The sequence below is a fragment of the Haliotis rubra genome, unplaced genomic scaffold (assembly GCF_003918875.1).
Source record: "Haliotis rubra isolate DU_JTF1 unplaced genomic scaffold, ASM391887v1 Scf1238, whole genome shotgun sequence".
In the NCBI taxonomy this organism is placed as follows: domain Eukaryota; kingdom Metazoa; phylum Mollusca; class Gastropoda; order Lepetellida; family Haliotidae; genus Haliotis; species Haliotis rubra.
In genome coordinates, this window is record NW_025765157.1 from 24,550 (window position 1) to 49,738 (window position 25,189).

The following is a 25,189-nucleotide window of genomic DNA, read 5'->3' on the forward strand; positions in this document are numbered from 1 at the left end:
GATCACTGGATTTCTCGACTGACAGATAGTGGTTATAACGCAGGACAATCGCTGAGTATGGCATCAAAACTACCCAACAAACAAATATGTTCTTGCTTGTCTTGATATCACTTCCAGAACTGTCTGTAGCTCGAGCTATTCAGATTACCACCTAATGAAGTTGGCTGTGAACAGGAGTGTTTGGAATTGGCCATAATATTTATGTGATCTGTTACACGTTCCCGGGATATACTCGGGACCACATTCGTTGACTAACTCACTTTGAACATTACATATCTGGAGGATATTCTTTCTCAAATTATTCGAGTATACTTAGGAAACTTGCACCAATATCTCAGCGTAAACCCAACACTTAAAATATATTTGTACCTGCCCCTACACCGAAACAACCTTCGAGTCGAGTCTGGACCACACAATCCAGTGATTCACATCATGGGCATCATTATACGCAACTGGGATACGATGACATGTGTCAACCAAGTCAGTGAGCCTGACCACCCGATCCCGTTAGTCGACTCTAACGACAAGCATGGGTTACTAAAGATCAATTCTTACCCGGATCTTCACGGGTAAAACCACCTTCGAAGTCTTCAAGGTTGGACATCAACCGAAAATGCCAAAGGTCAATGGTTCGTTCCTGTCTCAACTCCATATCAAAAGACGTTTACAGATGGTACTTGTTGAACACTCTCTGGTTTTGAGCTTAAGGATAGGACAACTGCTGTTTGAATAAGGTTATCATGTTAAATTGCAGCATGCTACCTCGCCTCTTAAGTATTCCTTAGATGAGACCTATGCAGTATATATTGAGACACAAATAGCTGTGCCTTATTGGCAGGACGTGTTGGCGTTTTCTTTGTTGTATCTAAAGGTCATACGATGTCCATAAATAGCTGTATCAGTACCATATCTAGCATCTACTAATCAGTGGAATTATATCTCAAGCCTGGTGGTTGCGGGCGCCTCTCAGAACATGAAAGGAAGTTATCCTGCGTTACCTGGACAACATAGCGAGTTTGGAATTACTTTATGCACCGAGTCACTATCGCCAGATCTCACTGACACCATTCTGGTCTGTTTCTGAACGAGTCTAATCTGTCTGAATGCCGAAAACTGAACTCCATTCCGTGCCTGGACTGAAGTGAGTCGATAGTGACACCCTACTGTGCATGTGAAGGAGTCTGGAGTGACACCCTACTTAGTCTGAACCGCGGAAGAGATTGTATTAACGCGGAAGAGATTGTGTGTCTGAACTGTCATCCCTCACCAATATGTCCATTTTGTGAACAAGAAAGAGAAACTATCAACCACATGTTATGGGAATGTGAATTTGTTTTTAAATTATGGAAAGAAATAGAATCATGGTTGAACTCGGTACAGTTACAACTGGAACTTACAAATAAATTCGTTATTTTGGGAATGAAAGGAAAAACAATAATCCGATTAATAAAAATCATTTCAGTTGTCAAACATTATATCTACAGATGCAGCATAAATGGTTTCAAACCAAAGTTAGAATATTTAAAAAATGAAATTGTCCGTCACTATGATATGTCAAGATATGTTTACTTATCTGCGGGAACTGAACAATTGTTTCTTCAATAATGGTCAACATTACATCTATTACTTGGAAGATAATCCAACCAATTATACTTTTTCAGCCAACTGTACATTTTCATACATGTATACATATACCATTGTATTATTTAGAAAGTTATCTATACATGTTTGCCTGTACATGAAATATGGAATATAAGAAAAAAAAAAAAAAGTGTCTGAACTGTGGTGAGTCATGAGTGATGCCCTGTTGTGTCTGAACCATTGGGAGACTGGAGTGACTCCCTCAACTTCGTCCGAACGGTGGGGTGGCGGTGGTGGTGGGGGGACTGGAGTGCCACCCTGTTGTGTCTGAACTGTGGGGAGACAGAAATGACAACATGCTATGTCTGAACCATAGGAAGACTGGAGTGCCACCCTGTTGTGTATGAACTGTGGGGAGACAGAAATGACAACATGCTAACATGCTATGTCTGAACCGTAGGAAGACTGGGGTGACACCCTGTTGAGTCTGAACAGGATTGAAATCGTTCTGTGTCTGAAACTTTGGGAGAATGAACTTCGTAATTGGCAAGGAAACTGACGTGCCTGCAATGACTCACAACAGTCCCATATCCGGATGACGGAGTTGCGAAGTCCTTCAGTATGTATGGGTTGGGGCAGTTACTCTCTTGGAAAACACTTTGTCACTTCAGTATGTATGGGTTGGGGCAGTTACTCTCTTGGAAAACACTTTGTCACTGATGTCTCTGAAATATAAGTCACATATTGCTCCAGACGAAAAGGTTCGCCTATGTGACCGTCAAGATATAACATGAACATTGCCTTTCAAAGACCGTAGTGATTACATTTCTTCAGTCGACTGAAGACTGACGGAATATCCATTCTTCCAATATTGGCCACTTCACTTCAAAGTGATACAAACTCGTTACTGTCGACTACAAATTGATAATATATAATGCACCCTATTGCAGACAGTTGTGATATATATTTCATGCTCACGTGGTGTTGTACAAATGCTTTCTTTCCACTCATGTTTTCCCTCGTGCAGCCCGCTGTTGCTCAGTGACCGGAAGTCATCAGGTCTTCTATCTGTGCATGAAGGCGGAAGAAGAAGGTGATCAAATCCGATAGCAATCCTTCTTCAAATTAGTTGAGTCATAATTAAGGTAGCAGTTAAGGTAAAGGAGAAAAATTATGATCCCTATTTTTCTTTCCTTGTGTGGACGGCTTGCGTTGCCGATGATGTAGTGTGTTCTCGTGTGTGTAATCGCTTACTGTGTGATCACTCAGTGTGATATTGCTTTGAAAGTTACATGGGAAGAGCTAGGTTTTCTGTTCAAACTCAATTAACTTTAATGTCCAACCGCAATTATGGTTTTATACCGCACGCATTTCACGTAACACGTTTTCCTATTTCAAAATTTTATTTCATCTCACGTAAGATGAAAGCGTTTAAATACGGCAGCTTCTCCTCGTACAATTATTCACGTGATTACATTCGGTGATTAATGGCCAAGTTGGCAGTATCTGAGTGTGCAGTCGTCACAATCGTCTGGCAATTGTTAATGATCGTGTTTACAGAGGGCTTTCTCCTCTTGACCCGCATTAAAACGTTGGTCGTTGACGCCACGGCGGCATCATGGGGACGATCGATGCCAAACATGAACATTGTTTTACAGCAGAAGACGCATGTATCCGCTGCTCGCTTGCCATTAAGCAGATCGAGACATGCACATCACCGGATGTGGTTTACGTGATCATTCTCTACATCTCCTTGCAAACCAATATTGACATTTGATAACGGAAGTCACATGACACATGCATGGGGCATCGCCGCAGCGCGACCAACTGGTGTGACATCTCGCTAGATCCTGCTGGGAAATTGTGGAATTCGTCTCTTTCATGAGCTTTCATATTTTTTCAAGGCCATTTAGTTAACCGACACATGGAAAGGATTTTGCAACTGAAATGCTCATTATTAGGTGCTTTTGGAGAAAAAGGTTTAAGAGCGTATGCTGTATGTAGCCTATGGATAATATCAATGTTCCACACATGCAGACTATATTAATTGTATATGCCCTCAGTCAACACGAGCGGGCGGACGGGAAAGCAAATGGTTCAGGGCATAAAGGTTTATCGGAAGGGACATTACTCCTTCACTGTTGCAGCGGACTCATTCAGCCAGGCAATATTTCACGCTCATCACGTGTTTTTTTTATTTTTAAATATTTAAAAAATGCATTTGTTAGAACTTTATGAGACACAGCCCGACACGATAACATGGCGTTATCCACATAACTCACACTTCAGAGACAATCCCGTTATCACCTCTATCGTAACTATCGCACAGAAAACATTAAGAAGGAGGATGTAGGTTGTGTATAAGAGACCTTAATGATGTCTACGTCCAACAGCCGTGATTTACTCCGAAATGGGAGAAGACTTGTACTCGCTCATTCAGCAGGTCTTGCGACAGGTATCATTAGAATCGCATATGTTGCTATGTGTTCTGCATGGAACTGCCATGGTTTGTTTATTGTCGGGTTGAGAACCATCAACACTTGTACGACAATTACAGGTTGATTCCCAAGCTGAAACTAAAAAGACAACCGAGACTAAGTCCGTTAAAAAGCAATGCGTGAAAGCAACATACAACAAAGAAGTGGACTGCAATTAACTTTATTGTACTCTAAATTTAACAAAGTTTACAAAATCACTACAACTTCTGTACAAATATCACTGTGACAGTACAAAATGGAGTGGCAATACAAATTCAGAAGCAGTATAACACACGAGCCGTGTTGGTTATACCAGAATGAGGCTTCGGAAATCGTACCCATATACGCAATCACACCTGTGTCTTTGGAGTGATGTGCGATCACATTAACCACTAGGCTACCACCCCATTAAGACCAAGGCCCCACCAGTACAACGTGAGTGAGTGAGTGAGTGACCATCTTCGAGTGAGTGAGTTTAGTTTTACGCCACACTCGGCAATATTCCAGCTATATGGCGGCGGTATGTAAATAATCGAGTTGAACAAAGCAATCCAGTGATCAACATCATGAGCATCGATCTACGCATTTAGGAACCAATAACATATGTCAACCAAGTCAACGAGCCTGACCACCTGATCGCATGAACTATTTCCTTCCGCAATATATTCCAGCTATATGGCGGCGGACTGTAAATAATCGGATCTGGACCAGACAATCCAGAGGTCAACTGCATGAACATCAATCTAAGCAATTGGGATACGATGACACGTGTCAACCAAGACAGTGACCCTGACCACCCGATCCCGTTAGTGGCCTCTTACGACAAGCATGGGTTACTGAAGATCAATTCTAACCCGGATCTTCAAGGATGCCATTACAAAGCGATCACTCCACTGTTTACATGTGAAAGGCTTTGTTATAAGTTACAAACAAAGAAACATGTGCTCATGGCAGTCGCTTGAACTGTTTCACAAGCTGGAGACCGAATTGTAAACAACGATATCTTCGACTGTACTTAACCTGTCTCATAAACTAGGACCCACCTGTGCAAAGCGATCTCTTTGATTTAAGTAACTTACAAGCCTTAACCCTCCTGGACAAAGCGAACGTTTAGACAGTTGCAAATCTATTAGAAACTAGGACTCACTTATACGAAACAACCACTTGTTCGCGAAAAAGGGCAACCCTGTTCTGCCCTTCTGGTACATGTAGTTTTGCCATTCACAAAATGTGCCTCAGTAAGTCACTTTTCGCACTCCGTGGAAGTCACTGCCTCTCGCAGCGGATCTTCCACTAAGATCTTCTGGCATCTGCCGTTCTTCTCTGAGGACGAACCCCTTCCTAGAAGCCTGAATGTAATAAAAAAAAACACAGCCCCGTTGAGCAATAAGTAGCCAAGAGAAGTTAATCCTCATATGTTTGTTGTTTTCATTAAAGTTCCACTTTATGCTGATATGAATGGGAATTGCCTTTTCACAAGTACCCAAGTATGTATGTAAGTAATTCAGAAATTCGTCAAGTTTTGCAAGATTTTGTCCAGAAAAATTTGAAAGGAACACAATCATTTCCGAAAATATTCCAAGACGTCTATTAAACTCAGATTCCATTGTACTATTCCAACTATGTCCAAAGCATGTTCATATTAATCACTAACTTTTTAATCAAGAGGTTTTACAAAAAGGGTTAAAATAGTCTGCACCCGTCACAAACGCAGACAAAGTCAAAACAATTGTTCACCTGTATCACTCAGAATATACGATACAAGAATAAAATCGGATTCGCATGATGCTCTTTGAAATCTTAGTAGAAAGAGCGTGTTCGATTGTTCCTCAAATATTGTAGAATGCAGACATAAAAGACAGTATAGAGCTGTTGAAATATTGTTAAGTTTGTAGCCAATTTTGTCTTTGTTGTTATCTGTTACGAACTCCAGCAACTATTTTCTTGGTATGTTTCATATGGAATTTACTTTCAATTTATCCTGAATGTTTCAAGGCAGAGATATACATGCTGTCACAAACTGTCCCACTGATAAAGCAATTGTGCTTTTCCTTAAATATTTCATAAAGCATATTGGTGTGCTGAGCTACAAAATAATGTGCAGGGACAGACATTAATTTGATTCTTTTCTTATATTGCAAATGTTCAAGCTAATCATTTCGGATTTGATAATCTGCATGGTATTAACACCACGTGTCTCAAACACCTTCTTTGAATGTAAGTCCTTCCTTAGGTTTATTAAGGATTGTAACGCATTTGTGAGACACAGATTTAGTGGCACATTTGCTGGATCCACCAATGTATTTGTGTGCTGAGTCATGTCGAGTTTTGAACTCAATAATGAACCTAAATTAGTTTGGCGATATACATTTAAATACTTCTCAATCTTACAGGAACTGATTACACAATGCCATTTAGAAAGTGGTCAAATGATGAACGATGGTGGAAGTCGCGGTGGTTGTGCGGGTTAGGCGGCTGACTTTGTGTGCTGGCGATTTGGTGCCTGACTCTGAAGGTGTGGGTTCGTATCCCGGATGGGTCTCAACCCCAAAAAGTACTAGAATTTGTACTTAACTAAGAAAGTGTGTAATTCCAAATATAACATATCTTACAGGAACTGTTGAGATTCAGTTGAAGGGACGAAAGCACTGCCCCAGCTCAGACTGCCTATTTGCAGCCTTAAGCCATTTCACATCATCGTGTTAATTTCATTTAGAGTTGACTTGAAATGCAGTCTAACCTTTGCATTCACATTCATAGGAAGTAATGTTTTCTTAACACTAATTCTGAAAGCGCCATGCTATTGACATAAAATGCGATTAAATTCACTAAATGTTTGGAGAGTTGAAACCAGAGTGATGGTAAATGCCTCCCCTAACTATAAACATATGTTTAAAACTCCTACAGATCCATTGCCGAGTTCACTTTGTGGTGTCACATAAAAAGAAAACTGAGAGGTTGCTGTGAATTATGCCATTCACAAACACCAAGCCGGTGCTGTTAGACACGTACCCCATGTGTGAAAGACAGGTTAATACTCGGATGACGAGCGGTGTATGAGGGGAAGGATCACGTGAGTGAGGACATCTGGGCGTTACGAGTATTATTGCCCAGTTTGTTGTTTACACAAATACACACCAGCATATAACTGGTGAGAGAGACGTGAACGGCTTCTGCATACACCATCTCACCCGCAGCTAATGGGAAACAAGTCGCACAGCGAGCCATGTGGGACCTTCAGATGCAATAAAATAAAAATAAGTTTGAACACTTTCTGAAGTCTTCCTCACTAAGCTCTTATAAATTTTCCTGTTCTCTATCAAACATGTCTATTCCTTCTTTTGAAGTCTGAGCTTTTACCAACTGATTTTACTACAGGGGAAAATATCACTGACATGTATTGTATTCGGAGTTGTAAGAAACTAGGATGAAAAGATCTACATCTCCGTCTATGATATATATTCGTGGTCTTGCAGCCAAACTCCATGAATCCTAAAGGTACCATTTCCAGTGAAATTGATCTGACAAACTAATATATTTCATCATCGCCAATAATAACGCTCATTATGACTATAGTCAATAATAACGCTCCTTATGGCATGGGGTCAGAAATAACGAACCACTGAATTCAATGTTAAAATTACCGCCAGGTTCAAAGATACAGGGTTGCCCAGAATCTATTCTAGTCTTGGTTCCCACGGGACACCTGTAAATGAGGGTAAGACGTGATGAGAGTAACACCCGTGACAACAGGTGAACCGGGGCGGTAGGTAGAGAGATGAACATTCACCTCAACAAATACAAACGTTCAGTTTACCCTGTACCATATTGACTTGCTGAAACTCTAACTGCAGTTGGAGCTTCAGTTTTCCATGTGCATATGTTTAACACCATCGAGGCTTATTGTGTTTTCTGTCCTTAAGGGAAGAGAGAAGGTATGAAATGTTCTGTTATGTACTTGGGAATCACAACTTCTTCCACAAATAACTCGGCTTGTTATTGAACTCTGGTACCACGCTTTAATCGTGCGTCCTTTCAGTCTGCCATCAACGTGCCACCATGGAAAGAGGCGGCGAAAAGTTTGGATTTCCATTTCCATTCGTCCAGCCATCCATGATCCTGCCATCAGCGTGCTCTTGTTCGAAAAACCTCAGAATTGGCTCCCTTAACGTTACTACAACATTTGTTGGTACCTTTAACTGGCATTGTCGCAGGTCTAGGTAACTATAGCTGACATTACCGAACTTGGTAACTTCAACTAATAGTCTTGCATTCATGTTGAGTTAAAATACTGCATTGTTAAAGCTAATGAATGAGACTGAACATTAGGTTACCTAAGTTTTACACTTTGCTTGTGTCTAAGTGAAGGTGATACATTTAGAAATATACTGCTTGTGTCTAAGTGAAGGTGATACATTTAGAAATATACTGCTTGTGTCTAAGTGAAGGTGATACATTTAGAAATATACTGCTTGTGTCTAAGTGAAGGTGATACATTTAGAAATATACTGCTTGTGTCTAAGTGAAGGTGATACATTTAGAAATATACTGCTTGTGTCTAAGTGAAGGTGATACATTTAGAAATATACTAGACTGACGTACAAAAGAAAGTACACATCTGATGCGTTTGGATGACTTTCCAAAATGCGACGTAAATGTTTTGAAAAGAGTTTTTACAGTTATATATAAGTCAGACTTTCCTACTATGTTGACAAAACCCCACAGATATTGTGCCCAATTGCGAAGTTGCCAGTCAAAATCTAAACACATTTCAAATAATCCCAAAACACCAGGTGTGTACTTTCTTTTGTACATCAGTTTAAATGAAAATGGTAATAGCGATCCGTTTTACACATTCCGGCGGGTTGTGAAAAGGCATCTCTCATGAGACAGTTGAGTGCATTCCGAGGAATGAACCGGGCATGATAACGATTTCAGCACGACTGATGAGAGATGATTCACCATATCTAGTGAGAATATACGATCATTTTAAGCAGACCCAGGAGAATGTGTTTGTAATCATGGTTAGCCCTTGGGTTCCAGAGAATGAAAGCATCCAACAATGAAAGCATCTACATTGTCTTCCTTCGAAGACAATTTGTTCCATTAATAGTAAGGTGACGTCTTCGGTTTTCAGGGATGCCAACTGATTCCAACAGGTGGACATTCTCTAAAATCTTCAGACAAATATGAGAATATATGCCCCAAGGAGGCATGGAATATTTGTCAATGCGTTTAGTACAGATGTCCGCGTGGTGGATACGTCACTGCCTTTCCTAGACCTATATATATACGCAGCGTGGTGGATACGTCACTGCTTTTCCTAGGCCTGTACGCAGTGTGGTGTACGCGTCACTGCCTTTCCAAGACTTATAACACAGCGTGGATGACACGTCACTATACTTGTGTTACAGATGTCCGCCTCATGGTCGATGCGTCACTCACTGTTACACGTCACTGCCTTTCTTAGACCTGTATGCAGTGTGGATGACACGTCACTGCCTTTCTTAGACCTGTATGCAGTGTGGATGACACGCCACTGCCTTTCTTAGACCTGTATGCAGTGTGGATGACACGTCACTGCCTTTCTTAGACCTGTATGCAGTGTGGATGACACGTCACTGCCTTTCTTAGACCTGTATGCAGTGTGGATGACACGTCACTGCCTTTCTTAGACCTGTATGCAGTGTGGATGACACGTCACTGCCTTTCTTAGACCTGTATGCAGTGTGGATGACACGTCACTGCCTTTCTTAGACCTGTATGCAGTGTGGATGACACGTCACTGCCTTTCTTAGACCTGTATGCAGTGTGGATGACACGTCACTGCCTTTCCTAGACCTATACACAGCGTGGTGTACGCGTCACTGCCTTTCCAAGACCTATACACAGCGTGGTGTACGCGTCACTGCCTTTCCTAGACCTATACACAGCGTGGTGTACGCGTCACTGCCTTTCCAAAACCTATACACAGCGTGGTGTACGCGTCACTGCCTTTCCAAGACCTATACACAGCGTGGTGTACGCGTCACTGCCTTTCCAAAACCTATACACAGCGTGGTGTACGCGTCACTGCCTTTCCAAGACCTAAACACAGCGTGGTGTACGCGTCACTGCCCTTCCTAGTCCTGTACGCAGCGTGGATGACACGTCACTGCCTTTCCAAGACCTATACACAGCGTGGTGTACGCGTCACTGCCTTTCCTAGTCCTTTACGCAGCGTGGATGACACTTCGCTGCCTTTCCTGGACCTATAGACAGTGTGGTGCACACGTCACTACTTGTGTTACAGATGTCCGCCCCATGGTGGATGCGTCACTGCCTGTTACACGTCACTGCCTTTCTTAGACCCGTGGGATAGACGCGTCATTGCATCTGTGCAGGGCCTGTGCTATCGTTGTCTGCCGTCAGTGACAAGTGTGCAGGTTAACCCACAACATGTGCAAGATGTGCAGCGAGGGACGTAGAATGAAGTTTGCCGTAGATAACGACTGTGAGCTGATTGCGAAGGGTGGTTCAAGACACATACGAGAAATGTTAGTGATAGGAAATAATTACCCTGCATAACCCCCGCCCAGATTAAAGAGGTAATTTAATGTCTGGCATTATCTGTTTAGGTCGTGTTTTTATACACTTCATCATATTTGTTTTTTAGTAGAAAGCAGTTTTGCTTGTACACGTACGTACGTGTGCTCCTTCGGTCAGGGTTCGATTCTCAGCACAGGCACATCACCCATACTCCTCGTCATGACCCTATCACACCAGTACGTATACTACAGTCTCCCCATCTCTGCAAAGAATTTCCTTCAAAATCCCCATTCTGACTCATGACTGCCTCTACAACGATAACTTTCCCGACTATCTCAAACAACTCGTCTCTGTGTATGTACCCCAGCGAAGTCTCCGATCCTCCTCTGACTGTCTCCTCACCCAACGCATATCACCAAACCAACTGTCTGACCGAGCCTTCTCCTTTGCCAGCCCTGAACTGTGGAACTCTCTTACAAAGGAAATCAGGAACACTTCATTGAAAGAAACTTTTAAATCTCTGCTTAAGATCAATCTTTTCACTGCTGCCTTTCTGTAAAAGCTATACGAACTATTTCCTTCCGCAATATATTCCAGCTATATGGCGGCGGTCTGTAAATAATCGGATCTGGACCAGACAATCCACGGATCAACTGAATGAACATCAATCTAAGCAATTGGGATACGATGACACGTGTCAACCCTGTCAGCGAGCCTGTCCACCCGGTCCCTTTAGTCGCCTCTTACGACAAGCATGGGTTGCTGAAGATCAATTCTAACCCCGATCTTCACGGATCTGTTTGAGTTATGGAATAGGGGATGGTAACTGGTAATGTAATACCTCTCCAGGGGACGCACACATTCACTACCACACCTTCTACACTCCTTCTCACAGTATATATCGTCTGCCGTCATTGTTGTCGTCTGCTGCTGGGACCTTTGACGTCTACGTATTGGCTGTTAATCTGCCACGGGTTGTAATCTCGCCGACGTTTTGCACGTGTGATATGGGGGTGGCCCACCAGCTCCCAGTGATTGGAACATCTGCGTCCGACGGCAGCCTAATGACGGTTAAAATACTGGCTCCTTTCTTGTGGAAACAGCACATACACTTAGCAACACTTGGACGGGACAGTGATAGACACCAGACTCACATCTTGCTCTCGTTATTTAAGAGTTATAACCTTGATTAACATCGAGGATAATAATTATCGGAAAGATTTCCGCCCGTAACCCCCGTTTTATTATCATTCTATGCCCAAGATCTAGATTTATAGTAAGAATAGATGGTTTTTAAAGTAAGCCTATCCTAACCCTAACCCTAAACCTAATATAATGCTGAATCTAAACCCTAAACCTAAACCCTAACCCCTAGAAATAAGCATGGTTACGGGCGGAACTCTTACCTAATTATCTTCTCGTGAAATTGCCAAATGTAATTCTTGCTATGACTTTAATTTGTTGGCCTCTCACTGTAAGATATATTCACAGATCGATTTCGAATTTTTCAAGGTGTATATATATTGCAGATATTGGTGGCGTCACTGCCATTGCGTATTTAACGATTCTCACCCATAGTTTTGTGTAGATAGTCAAGGTATTTCTGCTCCCTTGAGTCCTGCATTATGGGTGTTTTAGCGTTTTTATGACTAATTCGGCCTCATTGCTGTTTCTATGACTTATAATGTGTGCCGTTTGGTATGCTGCCTCATGTTTGGAACATATTACATGAACTCACAACATCAATACACATGTCTAATCAACAAGCGTTATCGTTATGCCTTATTAACAGCGGTAGACTAGAGTTCAGGTATGTGTGGAGCCTGCATTCCATCAGTATATAAGATCTGTAAAGACATCCAAGTACATAAGATAAGAAAGGTTGCAGTGAGTAGTGTTCTATTTGTAAGCATACAACTCACTATCCAGAGGGAATCCACAGAAAAACTGGACAATATGTTCTGCTACCAGTTCCCAATGAAAACAAAAATCACGTGGATGGTTCTTAAGTGACATTGGTGATATCGTCGCTGGCGGGACCGACGTTCAGTAATCTGTACACCACACCAATACCCACCGAATCTCTATCTAACCTACCCCACCCAACCTTCGACAACATCCAAAACCCAACTCCTTACCTGCAACTGGTTGGTGACTGACAGACAGTGTGATACCGGCAAGCAATACAATAACTGTCATAGAACTTGACTTGCGTATAGCTGTAAGAGTTACGCTGTTCAAGAGATAGAAGTGAGTGGGTATGATTGTACGCCGCTGTTTATCAATAGTCCATGCAAACCACGGCAGGGGCCGCAGGAAATGAACTTCACACTTAGCGCCTATGTGGTAGACTAACAAGTAGTCTCTGAAATGAACATATTTTACAGAAAAATAGTTCTTAATAAAAAACATAAAATATGTACAACATTGTACAATGAAAAGGAGTCTTGAGACTTCCTGTTCTATGACAGTTATTGTACTGTGGAAACCTAGACTTGCCGCATAATCTAGACTTGCCGCATAATCTAGACTTGCATGGACTTTCTTAGACAGGTTTGTTTCAGGGCCTGTATGACAGATTACCTATGCGGAGAATCGATTCCGGGTCATCGGCGTGCTAACTGACTGACTGAGTTTAGTTTTACGCCGCTTTTAGCAATATTCCAGCAATATGACGGCGGGGGATACCAGAAATTGGTCGGCGTGTTGAGCGAACGCTTTAACCATTAGGATACCATGCCGCACTAGTTAGAAGTTAAGCCATGCCTGTATATAATCTTCCCTTGTATATGCTTAAAGCCTTCACTTGTCACTCCGAAGACACTGGGTTGATTCCCCACATAGGCACAACGTGTTTTGACTCCAATCATAGACCGTTACAGGATATAATGGCAACCAGTCCTGGTTGGACTGATTGTACAGACTCCAGACACAACTGCGGCATCGTGTGGTTGTGCTGTAACGATGCTGTGATGGAGTATACTTGTCGAGGAGGGTGACCCTGGAGAGTGTGGGGGACAATATTGATTGCAACCTCTCACGAGGCTTCATCGTCCTCAGCTGACAATAACATACTAGCATAATACGTTACAGTGGGAGAATGACGAGGATTAATGCCTCGTGGTAATGTACTGCGATCCCTTGAATCAATGACCAGGGTCTAACGTATTGGCTCTGTAAAAACGTGGCCATTACTCTGATGGAGGGTTTAAATGAAGATTTACGTCTGTAACAGTAATATTACAGATGCAGCACGGAGGCGTGCAGTTTGGAAAACGAGGGATGTATCATGATAGTGACATATAGTTAGTAATATTACAGATATATCACAGTGACATGCAGTCAGTAATCTTAAATATATTTCTCAGTGACATGTAACCAGTGATATTGAATATATATCATAGTAACATGTTAGAAATGTTACAGATGTATCACAATAAAATATAAAAGGAACATTTCTGGTATAATAATTACAGAGACGTGGCGCCAGTAATGTTACAGATATAATACGCTAACGGAAATAGTACAGATATATCGATATCACAGAGTGAGTGAGTGAGTATAGTTAGTTATACGCCGCACTCAGCAATAGTCCAGCTATATGGCGGCGGTCTGTAAATAATAGAGTCTGGTCCAGACAATCCAGGGATCAACAGCATGAGCATCGATCTGCGCAATTGGGATACGATGACATGTGTCAGCCAAGTCAGCGAGCCTGACCACCCGATTGGACATGGATCCAATCATATAACAGATCTGTGACAGAGACATTGAGCAGTAACATTACAGATACATCACAGAGACATAGAGCCATTAGTATTACAGATATATCACACTTATACTTAATCAGTAATGTTACAGATCTACCACAGAGACACGGAGCCAGTTATATTGCAGATATATCACAGAGACATGGAGCCAGTAATATTACAGATATATCACAGAGACATGGGGCCAGTAATATTACAGATACATCACAGAGACATGGAGCCAGTAATATTACAGATACATCACAGAGACATGGAGCCAGTATTATTACAGATATATCAAAGAGACATGGAGCCAGTATTATTACAGATCTACCACAGAGACATGGAGCCAGTAATATTACAGATACATCACAGAGACATGGAGCCAGTATTATTACAGATCTACCACAGAGACACGGAGCCAGTAACATTACATATACATCACAGAGACATGGAGCCAGTAATATTACAGATATATCACAGAGACATGGAGCCAGTAATATTACAGATATATCACAGAGACATGGAGCCAGTAATATTACAGATACATCACAGAGACATGGAGCCAGTATTATTACAGATATATCACAGAGACATGGAGCCAGTATTATTACAGATCTACCACAGAGACATGGAGCCAGTATTATTACAGATACATCACAGAGACATGGAGCCAGTAATATTACAGATATATCACAGAGACATGGAGCCAGTAATATTACAGATATATCACAGAGACATGGAGCCAGTAATATTACAGATACATCACAGAGACATGGAGCCAGTATTATTACAGATATATCACAGAGACATGGAGCCAGTATTATTACAGATCTACCACAGAGACATGGAGCCAGTAATATTACAGATACATCACAGAGACAGCCAGTAGTATTGCAGATATATCACAGAGACATGGAGCCAGTAGTATTGCAGATATATCACAAATACATGGAGCCAGTAATATTACAGATATATCACAGAGACATGGAGCCAGTAATATTACAGATGCATCACAGAGACATGGAGCCAGTAATATTACCGATATGTGGGATTATGGAATCTCAGATCTTGGGCAGATAAAAGGCCCTTCCGTACGCTGTATTAATTAACGATCGTACATTGCTCCAGTGTGCACGCTGTCTGGTCGATGTGAAGAGTCAATACCAAAGTGACAGGGGTCTTCACGCCATAACTCCTGAATGACTGAGATTAATTATTTCTCAACGACATGCATTTTGTCACGATATATCTCGACAGTCTGCTCTCGATAGAATAAACGATATGTATACACAATCGATTCTGCCACTGCTTGTCTGCACGTTCCAGCATCAACGATACTGTTTACTGGCCCAACCAGAATATCTTTAGATGCTTGATTGGTAGTTTAGAAGATGCTATTTGATGAACATAAGGAATTTTCTGGATTACATCTTCTTTTTATTCTTTGATACAACGTTACTTGAAGATACTCTGATGACGTTACTGTTCATTGTTTTACTTGAAGATGGGACCGGAACAGGCCCCGAAAAGTTGTATCAAAGAATAAAAAGATGTAATCCAGAAAATGTTTTATGTTCAACAGAATATTTTTGGTGCAGTTATTGAATATTTGGATTGAGATCACTTGTTGATTGCAAGAAAGGTTTATTTTGAATGAATTTTCAAGCAATTGTGCACCAGTTACGAAGTAGTCAGCCATACATATATACTGGCATATTTTCTACTTCATCACAAAATAGCCGTGTGTTCTTCCGTTCACCAGCACCTTCCTGACTAAAGCTGAGTTCCATAAACTTAATGAAATTAATATATTTTCATAAAATTAGAATTATATGAAAAAGATTTATTGCAATTGGAAAGGTGTTTCAGTGAAATGGGAGATGCAGACATTTAGATTTGCCTTCCTCAGTATTATAACGTTACAGTAAGGGCTGGGGGCGGTGGGGTAGCCTAGTGGTTAAAGCCTCCGCTCGTCACTCCGAAGACCCGGGTTCGATCCCCCACATGGGTACAATGTGTGCAGCCCATTTCTGGTGTCCCCCGCCGTGATATTGCTGGAATATTGCTAAAAGCGGCGTAAAAATAAACTCACTCACTACAGTAAGGGCTGGAGAAGGGTTTATGGGGCGGGTTGCCTTACCTTCTATGGCGCGGTTATGAGTACAGGGAATAGTGATTTGTTTGTTTCTTATCGCCAGACTGACAATCATTTCAGGTTCATGACGACGGTCTGCATATAATCGATTTTCGACCTGACAATTCAGTGATTGATACTGTGAACAAGTACCCGCTGGTCGTTACACGTTATCAATCACGCCGTCAAGCCAGATCCCCCGTTAGATTTAGTTGCCTCTTGAGACTTGCATGTGGCTGAGAAGCAAGTCTAACCTTGGTCTGCACAGTCCTATGGGATAGAAACAATGCCATTTAGAACTATGACCTTGCTAGGTTCTCCTGAAGGCGTCTTCCGACGTGAATACTGTCTGCTGAGTACCATGCATGTGATAATCAATCACAGAGTCAAAAGGCGCAACGCTTGTCTTTATTTAGTCAGACACGTTTTGCAAAGACATCCTGATTTAATGATGACCGTTTATCAAATATGTCATTACTGATTATTTCCACAGATATTCTTTCGAAGCAGGAAAAGTCATTATCCCAAATTCAATGAAATCCAGTTAGAATGGTATCGCCTGCTTCATCTGCATCCTGAAGGCGATCGATATCGCCGAGGACGCGTCCACAGTTGAAAGGAACTGTTCACTCGATTCAAGTGAACGCTACTTCTATAAATCTCGATTTGAGCACGGCATGGGGCAGCTCCGATAGCATGCATACTCACTGAAAGGCAGATAGCGTGAATAATTCACCCATTGACGGTCGCTAGGGGGCGCCACAAGCACCGTTTGGTAGCTGTATGTCATCTTTGAGCACGCGCGACCAGACTTGCTTCGGTTCTCTACATGACTGTTATTACTTATATAGGCTGACCCGCGTCGCTTGTGGACTTCCGTTGTTTTTCCTTAAATTCATATTCCCGATGTTCATTTATCAACTTGTCCTGAAGAAAGTTGTGTTTATTTAAGTGCAGCAAATCTTTCCAGAGCTGTTCCCGGCCAATAGAAGTATTTTATGGCGTTTATTTGTGTATGGACTGATTCGTCTTAACATGTATCTGTAGACGATCAAAAGTCCTGAAACTATACTATAGTTTAGACTCACTTAAAGCAGTCACTATATGTTATGTATAAACATATGGTTACATCGAAGATGAATTTCTCCACTAACTTGGGGGAACCAACTGCAGACCTGCAGATGAATTGCACGTGGATCATGCATCAAATTGCTGAAAAGCATGTGCAAATATCGTGCATGTGAACAGCTGCGTTTTGGTGTAAAGTTTTGTTAAGAATTCGCCAATTTTCACTGAGTGTCATCATGTATTGAACTCATGAAAATCGATTTTTCAACGCTACGAATTTGTTTTACAATGCGTCAGTTCATGTGTAAACAGTACCTATAAACAGTATGGCATATTTTGTCAAATCTAGTTTAGAACAGTGACTGAAGTAAGTGGCTACATTTACACTAGTGAGTCTAAACTTTTGATGGGTAGTATACAGGAATTCTGATTCGAGTTGCATAGAATCGATAGTATACACGCTTGAATGGAATAATTTCAGTATTATCCACTCGTACTCATTAAGTGCAGTGAAAAGTAATGCTCTACATGGGACAACGTACGTCAACTCCGTTACACTTCACGTCAACGAAACCGTTCGTATTACCTATGTCTACTAAACTCAAAATACACTATACACCTGAAAAATGGGTTGACATTTTCGAAACGTTACTAGGCCCAAATATTCGTCGCAACGAAAGATTTAACACGTATCTATGAAACCTGCATGCAATATATTACCATCGATTAACATTCCTTTCTCGTTTAAACCTTTATTGCTGCCATGAATCATTATGGCTATATTCGTTCCTTAGCATAGTAATGTATATTGCTGCCATGAATCATTATGGCTATATTCGTTCCTTAGCATGGTAATTTATATTGCGTCTCCCATGACCCATGTATTCCTCATTAGAACGTGTTCTTCTTATGAAACTTAGTCTCGATATGGCTGAAATATTGCCGATTTGACTTTAACTCACTCACTCACTCACTCACTCACTCTTCTTATGAAACGTGTGAACTGTATTTCCCTTGAAGCTTGTTGGTTATCAATCAAAATATAAGATAGCGACCGAAGGACGTGGGTTGTTGTGTCTAAAGTAAACTACGTTTGTAACCAACTGACGTGTATAACGAATTGATTCTTTCCGCTCACCACTTGCTGTATATTTTATTCGAAATGCGTATAACGAACAACGCTTGTGACGAAATAAAATTTGCGTTCCCTTTCGTTTTTCCCGTTGTTTACTGCACATACAGACCTACCGGCTCATTTCACAAGTAAAGAATAAGTCGTCACTTTCAAAACATGTCATTGTTATGTTCCAACAATAGTGAAGAAAGAGATAAAATAGACAGATGTGCTTCGAAATTGTTTTAAAAATACCCCCAAACCCCAGACATATTGATTGTGAAATAAATATTTGATGGACTATTTTGTTAATTACTATAGTCGCCACACTCCTGCCATTCGATCCAGAGACTGGGATGTACTGGGATCTAGAGACATTGTAGGTTAATGTATTGTGCGTGTGTGTGTGTGAAGCAAAACCAGTTTTGTATAATACTTGATGGAGGTGATCAATCGGATAGTGGATGCTGAAATTCAGTTCCAGCCACGTCGTCCATTGTGGCATGTTTGAGGTTCGCTGCAGCAACTCAGAATTCATAGACTAACACGTCGTCCCTGAATATATATACTTTTGAAAGTAGCACATAACTTCTTTGATGGGCAGTTTAGTAGCACATAAACCCATTTAAATTGAAAAGGAGCCCCAGTGAGTTGGGAGACTTGCTTCATTTAGTGATTTAGCATTACAGGGAGGGCTAGGCTGTAGAGAAAATAATGTGATTCAGGGACTTGAGACAGACTACAGATTTCACTGCCTCTTTATTTCTAATGTTTTTGTCAGTGTGTACAACCCCCGACTACTTCATTCAGTTCGTAAATAGCTTCTTTAATGTAAGATACGTTTGTTTTGAGCCTACACAGAACAACCTCCCTGAAACCACGCCAATCCAAGGGGAGCCACTTGTAAGAACGATCTTTGCTTGAAACAGACCAAGCGTCTTTTATACAGATAACATACAACAGGAACACATCTTTGTGTCGTCGAGATATGAAGCTTGTTTCACTTTGCTCTGTTTTCTGTCAACAATGATGGAGTGTAATGATGTGATCAGTGAGTGGGGGAGGGTGGAATGGGCGTGCTTCTAGGGTTATCGGATTGCTCCTACACGAGGCTGGAAGAGAGAAAGGGTTATCAGTGTTACTGGATTCATCTCGTGGAGGAAGGAAAGAACGTATATCACAGTCCCTCCAAACAACGGTTACATCCGGAATAGCTCCAACGCTTTGTCTAGCTGAACTGGAAAGGTCAACTTGATAAGGCGGTGTTTGTGGCAGCAAAGACATCTGATATGTCATTTGTATAATGCGAAATAAACTTATTCAAGTACATGTAGTCGAATTCACATATCGGGAGGCAAGAGTTCCGTTGGTGTAGGATGTCACTGTCTGTGTGAGACAGGGTGTGGTCAGAGATCTGTGGGTGGATCATGTCACTGCGTAAGTGAGTGAGGATGTGGTCAGGGTGTAACAGTACGTTGAGAGAGAGAAAGAGAGTGAAAGAGGGAGAGAGCGAGTGAGAGAGAGAAAGAGAGGGGGAGGGAAAGTGAGAGAGAGTGAGGGATGGAGAGAGTGGGGGCAGGGAAAGAGAGAGGGGAGGGATGGAGGTAGAGAGAGAAAGAGAGAGTGAGGGATGGAGAGAGAGAGGGGAGGGAGGGACGGATAGAGAGAGAGAAAGAGAGAGTGAGGGATGGAGAGAGAGAGGGGAGGGAGGGAAGGAGAGAGAGAGAGAAAGAGAGAGTGAGGGATGGAGAGAGAGGGAGAGGGATGGAGGGAGAGAGCGAGAGGATAGGGAGAGAGGCAGCCCCACTTCTGTGTGTATTTTTTCCCATAATATTATATATATATATGTTATAGCCTCTCGGAGTTAAAACGCCCCATTCTGCTGTGGCCACTTCTCTGGCGTGTGGTTACAATGCACACTGGTCACCGTGGTACAACCTCTTAAATCAGATACACGTCAGAGACCTGTACGTCACACTTGAAACATGTAATGCTCGCGTGTGGGATGAATCTCGCCAAATCTCAGCTTGGGGTTAATTAGTGGACAGTTTGCCATCTCACCCTTATCAAACTTCATCAACATCTCGATTTGGCAACAGCAGCTGTGTACAGCACAACCCAGGTCTCACACATAAAGAACTCATCTAGACTGTACGGATACTCTGGTTACCAGCGATATAACATGTAGGTGCTCTACACTGGGTACCAGAGAGATATGAGGTAGATGCTCATCACTGGGCACCGGGCAAATAACAGGAACATCCACTTTAGATCTAGACTGGGTACAACCCGTACCTCTTTAGGGACATGAGGCACCTGTTTTACAACAGATGAATAGTCGATTATTTGTGCAAGATATATATGTTCTGTCTGAAATAGCCCAGGGAGAGCATGAGGTTTGGGGCACCTGTTTTTCACCATTCTTCCAGTTCACGACCTGTGCTACAGAAAGCGTACTTTGTCGTGCAAGGTCCAATTAGGGTGAGAGGGGTAACTGGTCGACAACAGTTACCAAACGTTGTGACAATCAAAAATTATAACGGAACTGATTTGCATTTACAAACCCATTGCAACTGCTTTTGCGTGTGAACAGTTGCGACCCTTCGTCTGCTAAAAGCCTGCAAGGCCAGTCGGACCAGGGGGCGATTTAAGGAAATAAAACCCACTTTCACCCAGTGCAACCTAAGCAATCATCTTGTTGCACCAAACAAAAACAGGCTGCACCTCCTGCTTTTATGTCGTATATAATGCTTGAGTTTTGGTAAATACGGTTTAGAACCGTGTTATGACAAAAGAAATATGTAGTTATCTTACTTCCTGAATTTTCATGAGCAGTAAGTCCTTCAGTCACTGTTCCTACAATGATCAGAGTCACTGTTCCAAGTCAGTTCCTCATCATTCTGCTTTCCAGTGAACACAAAATATTAACATGCCCTGGGTGCAAGATGATATACATGAGAAGTTGCATTTAGCAGTTTCAGGTTGCACCAGTACAAGTTTTAAATGCTTAAATCGAGCCCTGCAGCCTATGTCATGGATCTGAATTTGTCCCGGTTGTTTCTGACTTTTTCGTCACCACGTCCGCACTCGTGTTTCAGCTAGGTCAAGCTGACACTCCGAGATATAATCTAAATAAATAAAACGCTTGCTTATCAAAGGAATAATTGAACGTCTCAACTCGTGACGGAATTCGAGAATTTGAGACAAGTATCTGCAGAACATATGGCCTGAGCAGTCGCCTCTTGATTTGTAAACACTGCACAAACTGATCTTATCTAAGAGCGTAATGCATCACACACTGTGACATAATGTGAATATAATAACGCAAGAATATGATGGAATATTGAACTATTTCCTCCCACGTGGTTTATGGTAGTGTTGTCACGTACGCAACCAACCAGATGATCAATACCACATGGCTGTAGAACAGGACACGGATCTGGGTGTGACACATCGCAGTTGGACTGAAATAGTTAGGATTATTGATATTCTTTATGAGATATTTTTCGACAAACCCAAAGAACTTAAAAAATGTGGAACGTTGGAATCAACATTCAAAATGGCTGACATACAGTGTTGACGCTTATTGTGGCACCATGGTAATCCTGAGGCACGGATAGTTAGCAGTGTGGGCAGGGTGTTTGTCTTGAACCAGGATGTCAAGTTCGATTCTCAGTTTGTGCTGATGTAGGTGACAGAAAATAGTTGAAGTTATAAGCAGAGTTGTATATGCGGCAAAACGTGTAATATATTTTCAATACTATAATGAACAAACTTTATGGATAACAACTTCTTTATTTCGCGATTGAGCCTTTTCGATACGGATTCTTGTACCATTGTCAAGCAGGAATGAGTTATCCGCCGTCTACATTCTCGCTTGACAACGGTACAAGATTCTGTATGGAAACGTCGCACTCACGAAATTAAGAAGTTGTTATCCATAAAGTTTGTTCATTGTTGTATGTCTCAACTTCTAAAATGACACTGTTGCCATATACACAGTCACATAGCCACTAAACAGCTTGGATGGAGCTGTTACGACTATGGCATATGCAGGTGCGCTGACAGCTTCGTCTCGTTGTACGGAATGCAACAAATATGACCTCAAACAGGTTCAGCTTACCATCGTAAAAGTAATTTGAAGATAGGAAAGAGAAACACAGGATTGATAACGGCTGTGCTGTATATGAAGTATTTTCAACCTTTGATAACTTAGGCAGAATACTGGTCCGAAACTGTGCACATTCACGTATAGACACATGTGCTAAACGCCGAACCACCCAAAATGTCTTCCCGTGTATTTATAAGGTCGTCAGTTCGTCCAGTCGCCTAAGCCCAAGACTTCGTTATAGTTGCGTCCCTTAGGTGCGCCAGTAACCTATGATCGTTGGTTGAACCTGATTTTGTATCTATATTTGTCCCCACCACACATGTACGTTGGTTTCTCATGGACGATTATCATTTAGGCCATGAGACTTCCTTCTACAGCTCCGTGATATAACTATAAATAGTGTTAAAAACGGCATTACAACCAACTCACTCACTCGGTAATGACGTTGCTAACACCCAGAGTTGGTCTACACCAAGCTCCATTGTTATAATGTCATCATGAAAGTTGACAATGTCATTGATGGCGGACTTCATGAAGCCCTTTCTTTGCTTACTATCGTCCTATAACCCTATTATAGCTTACTGTTGCTATCCTTCACTTCTGAATGACGTCATAGAGGTCATACTTGCTGATTGTTACTGTGCGTCATAGAGGTCATACTTGCTGATTGTTACTGTGCGTCATAGAGGTCATACTTGCTGATTGTTACTATGCGTCATAGAGGTCATACTTGCTGATTGTTATGCGTTAGAGGTCATACTTGCTGATTGTTACTATGCGTCATAGAGGTCATACTTGCTGATTGTTACTGTGCGTCATAGAGGTCATACTTGCTGATTGTTACTATGCGTCATAGAGGTCATACTTGCTGATTGTTACTATGCGTCATAGAGGTCATACTTGCTGATTGTTACTGTGCGTCATAGAGGTCATACTTGCTGATTGTTACTGTGCGTCATAGAGGTCATACTTGCTGATTGTTACTGTGCGTCATAGAGGTCATACTTGCTGATTGTTACTGTGCGTCATAGAGGTCACACTTGCTGATTGTTACTGTGCGTCATAGAGGTCACACTTGCTGATTGTTACTGTGCGTCATAGAGGTCACACTTGCTGATTGTTACTGTGCGTCATAGAGGTCATACTTGCTGATTGTTACTGTGCATTATTGCCAACTAACGTCAAGTCTTGTCTTTGCTGATTGTTCGTCTCCACCATTGTTGCACCCTTCACCCTTTGTTAGAATCTAGTGATTTTAGTATATATTGATTAGTGATTTTAGTATTTATTGATGCTTCTATATAGTCTCTGAAATGAACATATTTTACAGAAAAAAGCTCATGGTGAAATAAAAATATAATGAAAAGGAGCCCCGAGACTTTCATCTAGCTGTGGAAATCTAGACTTGCCACATTTTGTAGACTTGCGTGGGATTTCTCTTGGGTATATTTGCTTCAGGGTCTGTATGGCAGACTAGCTTCTATATAACTTAAAATCTTACATCTTTACTTTCAGCTGGAAGTGCCTACGTGAACGTGCAATACATCACGTGACAGTCACGTGCCTGGTATTGCAGCTAACGACAGCGTTCAAGATGTTCCAAGAGCGACTACCCAACGGCAACCGAGTGCCCAACCCGTGCAACCCCGGGGAGGTGTGGGGTGGGGTCGGCCACCTTGTTCCCGGTGGACAAGGGCGTAGAAATCCATTTGGAGAGGATTTTCACAGTGAAGGAAAGGTATGCCAATTGCTTGACGTTTCACATAGACGAGTTTGAACCCAGTTCCTCGCGGAAGGTTAATAACCAGGAGAACAATACAGACATATATATTTAATGCGTCTGCCCTAACTCGACACAAATACCGTGCGCATACCTTTAGCACATGGGGTATGTGGGAGGTGATAGGGTTGCTCTGATCCCATGAGGCTGGTAAACAACCGCTGTTTCATACCAATAACCCGTGCAAGTTAACAACGCGTAGTTATGAATATTATAAGAGGGGCGTAGCTACCATTATGAAAAAAGCCCGGACTTACACATAACTGTTGGTAAAAAGGTTGCGCAAGTCCTCAATACTGTCTACATATAAAGCCTTGCAACCTATCGGGCTTACACGAAAAAAAATTGGCTTGCTACGCGCCTGTATAAGACACAACATTGTTCGTCAAATTAATTTTTAAAAAATTTTACAATAATTTTAGACCTCTTCAGACTCAAAACTACAACCACGTATAAAGGAATATGTGTTTTCGAAACTATTCTGACGTGTTCTAAAGGCTTAGAGAAGTATTTCTTCCAATTGTGGTGTTATTTTCTTTGTATAAATGTTTATAGAAATGTAATTCCTTCTTCGTAATAAAATAGAATCATTTGAAAATAAATATATACTAACCAGTTTTCAAAAATATGTAACCGGAGATTCC

At 41.7% G+C, this 25,189-nt stretch overlaps 1 protein-coding gene and 1 long non-coding RNA gene across 2 annotated transcripts in view; both read left to right on the top strand.

Moving 5' to 3' along the window:
- Nucleotides 1–25,189, top strand: part of LOC124266189 (dopamine beta-hydroxylase-like) — a 68,649-nt gene that overhangs the window by 17,711 nt on the left and 25,749 nt on the right. Inside the window, exon 2 of the mRNA XM_046700990.1 lies at nucleotides 24,281–24,503. Within this exon, the coding sequence (XP_046556946.1) occupies nucleotides 24,281–24,503 (223 nt within the window). The remainder of the gene's footprint in view (nucleotides 1–24,280; nucleotides 24,504–25,189) is intronic.
- On the top strand, nucleotides 1,271–21,672 carry LOC124266190. Its single transcript, XR_006895659.1, has 3 exons — nucleotides 1,271–1,282; nucleotides 18,561–18,563; nucleotides 21,566–21,672. It is a non-coding gene; the product is annotated as an uncharacterized LOC124266190 (long non-coding RNA).